At 39.3% G+C, this 3846-nt stretch overlaps 1 protein-coding gene across 2 annotated transcripts in view; it reads right to left on the reverse strand.

Annotated features, from left to right (window-relative positions):
* dvl2 (dishevelled segment polarity protein 2) overlaps positions 1 to 3846 on the reverse strand; it is a 24887-nt gene that overhangs the window by 16131 nt on the left and 4910 nt on the right. For both annotated transcript variants that reach the window (XM_032511335.1, XM_032511336.1), the window contains exon 2: positions 1085 to 1154. In XM_032511335.1, coding sequence (XP_032367226.1) covers positions 1085 to 1154 — 70 coding nt within the window. The remainder of the gene's footprint in view (positions 1 to 1084; positions 1155 to 3846) is intronic.

The following is a 3846-nucleotide window of genomic DNA, read 5'->3' on the forward strand; positions in this document are numbered from 1 at the left end:
CACCACCATACTTTGGTCCGTGTGTGGACTTGAACTAGCAACTGTCCGGTTTCCAACCCAACTCCCTACGGACCGAGTTACTGCCACCCCCAAATAATTTTTGCAGTGTGCAGATTTGTTAGATTACGTCATGTATCTGCAGACTTAGTGACTTTCAAATGGCTGAAACAGCAACACTGAACAAATAGTCCTGATTTTGAGTCTTTAATGACTCGTACAGAGTATAAAAACTGTCGAAAACATGTCAAGAGTGCTGCAGTGTTTCCTCTATAATTGTACAGGCCTGGCAGGCCGCCAGGCTAACGGGAACCCCCCACCAGGCCAGAAGAAATCATTTTATGAATGGTAAAAAACTATGCACTGCTATGAACTGCAGCGACGTACTGCTTTGAGTCCATGAACAGGGCAACTGTCTGTAGTTAGATGTGATTCATGCCAATGTGAAGAGTCTGTGTGGATTTCGAAAAGTAAGTGATAGTTATTTAAAGAAACTTTGAAGCGTTAAATTGAGAGTAGAATGTGATGTGGCGATAGCACAAAAGCTGAACTTTTTTTTATAGTCAAGCAAAACTACCAGTACTTGCTTTTGTCTATGTTGACTCAGACTGAGGCTAAAGCTACAGAAGACTTTTTCCTCATCGATGTTGTGAGTCCGTTTCCTCCTATTTAACCTGGCGGAACAGTTGGTGTAGCTTTCCCACTCTTTCCAGGAGATTGTTGCCAAGATATTTTTATGACCATATAACACTCACCTAAGCACAAAGCTAAATTAGAAAAGAGTCTATGATGTTGCAATGTGATATACAATTAAATGATGTTGACTGCTATAATTTGAAATAATTACTTCATTTTATCGCTGCTCGTTAGACAAGATCATTATTCTGAGGGCGGTCTGGGAGAATGCACAGGGAAAGGAAAACATGGCTGACTTTTGAGATGAAAGCCAGGTCTTGACATTTTCACAGAAGCCTCAGTAGGAAATTACTGAAATTATGTAATTTACGGATTTAGAGAAATGGTCACCAGTGAAATCTGGATACCCCACACTCCCATTTATATAAGAAACAGGTTTATTGTTTCTTACCCATGAAACCACTCTGCCGTTGAAACATGGCAACTTGGCACTGTCATCAGAAATCTCTTCCTTCACCACCCTGAAAAACAGAGACAAAGTGAGATTCAAAAGGTATAAATAGTTCTATCTTTATAACGTTATGGCATGGTATGTGGTGTCTGGATGGTATAGCGGGGTACAGGAATGAGGGCTGAACTGAACATCAAGGTTTTAGTTAACTCATAAAGAAAAAGGGAGAATTTGATAGTTTACATTACTGACACATTATATAAATATATTGGGCTATGACGACAGCATGGCAAAACTAAATGAAATTATGGGCTTCATTATAAGATAGGACTGAAATATGTTTTGACAAGCTGTTCTTGTTTGCTTGCCGTATTCCTTTTATAGGTGTAAGCGGGTGTTTCAAGGTTTGTGGCACACAACTGACCAAAGTGGCACTAGTAGAACAATACTTTAGCTGTGATTAGAGAAGTGATTAGATCTAGAAGTGATTTTTTTATCAAAAAGGATGGATGTAAAGTTGTATATGTAGCATGTATTTATTTATTTATTTTGTAGGTAGTGATTTCCTGATCAGTTTTTTTTTTTTTTTTTGCCCTGATCCAAGCCTTTAATATTGAGTATCATTTGTATAACTGTAGACTACTAAATCTGGATCAGCCCCGATACCAATCCTTAGGATTGGTCTGGGACATCTCTATGTGTATATATAACAAAGAAAGCGTGTAACCAAATCCAACCTGTCAACTTTAAAAAAAGGTGCCCCTTCACACAAAACCGTTTTTACTTACATTTTTTCAAATATGTCAGGTCCACGTCTTTGTGTTATGTTGTGAATGTGAAAATTAACTGCTACCTCCTCTGTAAACTCTAGCCATTGAAAAGAAATAGGCGGAGAAATCAGGCCAATTACAAAATCTGGTCAGTCTGACGTCATGTGGCCTGAGCTCATTACTATTTATGAGCTCGCCCAGTTGCGCTGGGTAAACGATGCTGTTAGCCAGGCTCTCATTGGTTAGTTGTTACCCAATCAGAGTCAAGCAGATTAGCTCGTTTAATATTATGGAGAACAGGCACAAATCAAGATGAGTCTTCCTACAAGACATTTTTTGGTAGAACTTCAATAATAAAATACGTGTTGCAGGGCACCTTTAATAGATAAAATAAGTTGTCTGCTTTTGGTTAATCCAGGGAATAAAAGACATGACAAATCTAAAAGTATTTATAATCCAATACTGCCATAACTCAGGCCAACTCATTGATTTCCTAACAATGGCTGGACACAATTGTTAATAAAAATAAATTAGTAAAATGGTTGCTGCAAAGGTATAAACCATATGACAAAATATCTGACAGCTCTTTTTTGGCTTTCCATTAGCAAAAGTTGTGAATAGTAGCTCATACGTTTTTTTAGTACCACCTTGGTCAAGGTTCCAAGTGAGCTGAGCCGATACTAGATGGTGGAGTTCAAACAATGCAGACCACTGATTGGTCAGAGAGAATCAACACTGGCGCTACACAGGACAAGCTGCATAAGCCTGCGTTTTTTTAAAATAACCAAGCATCAATAACAGTAAAAAAAAAAAAAAACACAGTATTACAGTGTTAAAATCAACCATTAAAGCTATAGTGCATAGTTTCTGTCGCCCCAATGAGGAATTCTAAGTAATGACAACAACACTGTCAGCGCTAGGGTTGAGCAGATGGACGGTATCATCATCCATCGTGATACCACGCCCCCCACAGACACACGCTAATCCTAGTGAACGGGAAACTGACAGCTGCATCGGTCTTAAACTAGCAAAGACACTTGCATCGGGCTTTGCGCTGTGCTGCCCCTTATGTGGAAGCTACTCCGCCCCCCTTACATGCAACCTACTTGCAATGATACTGTGTCTGTCTCTCTCTCTCTCCCTGTCAGTATAGTAGCTCGCTCTACCTGGACTAGTAACATATCAGCAAGTGGTAAGGTCTTGCTCTGAGCCTCGACTTGGAAACAGTGGTCTCGAGCAAGAGAGAAAAGGCGTTAACGTGGAACACTATCACACTTTACTTTATCCCCTCATTGGACTAACTTTGTTAATACTGCTGTGTGCGTGCATCAATAAATAAGTCTGATGGCAACGTTATGTAGGATTTATGAATGTACGTTAGTAACAGGAGGCTAATTCCTAAGGGTGTTATTAAGGGCTGAACGATATTGTGTTTTAGCATCGACATCACAATGTGCGCATGCGCAATAGTCACATTGCAGGACGTTACGATGCTGCTTGATAGAAAAGTAAACTTTTCACCGCTTCTAAGTCTAAAGCTAATATACTTAGCCTAAAGAAACAAGCAGAAAGCTGCTACCAGCCAGGCTAAAGCTAGTATAGTTAGCCTAAAGAAACTAACAGTTCGGAGCTGCGACACTGGAAAAGTAACAATAATCTACTACAGAAGTCTGTGTCTGATCTAATGTAATTTCCACTGATTTATTTGTTCTTGGATACACTGAGTTTGTTGCTAATGTGCGTGACATGCAGGTCTGATCAATTTATCAAACTAACGAGCTGGCCCCGGTAGTCGACCACAACCTGAAATTTAGAGGAAGCAACATGCAGTCACTGTCATTCACGTTAGCCTGGATTGATTATTATATGAATATAATGGTGTCATGCTAGTCAACCAGCGTATTTCTACCTAATTTCCTTCTTCAAAATCACTGTAGAAGAATAATGTTAGTCATAGCTTATTTGTTTTGGTGTTTGTAAAGCATTAAAGTT

Source organism: Etheostoma spectabile, unplaced genomic scaffold, assembly GCF_008692095.1.
Source record: "Etheostoma spectabile isolate EspeVRDwgs_2016 unplaced genomic scaffold, UIUC_Espe_1.0 scaffold352, whole genome shotgun sequence".
Classification (NCBI taxonomy): Eukaryota; Metazoa; Chordata; class Actinopteri; order Perciformes; family Percidae; genus Etheostoma; species Etheostoma spectabile.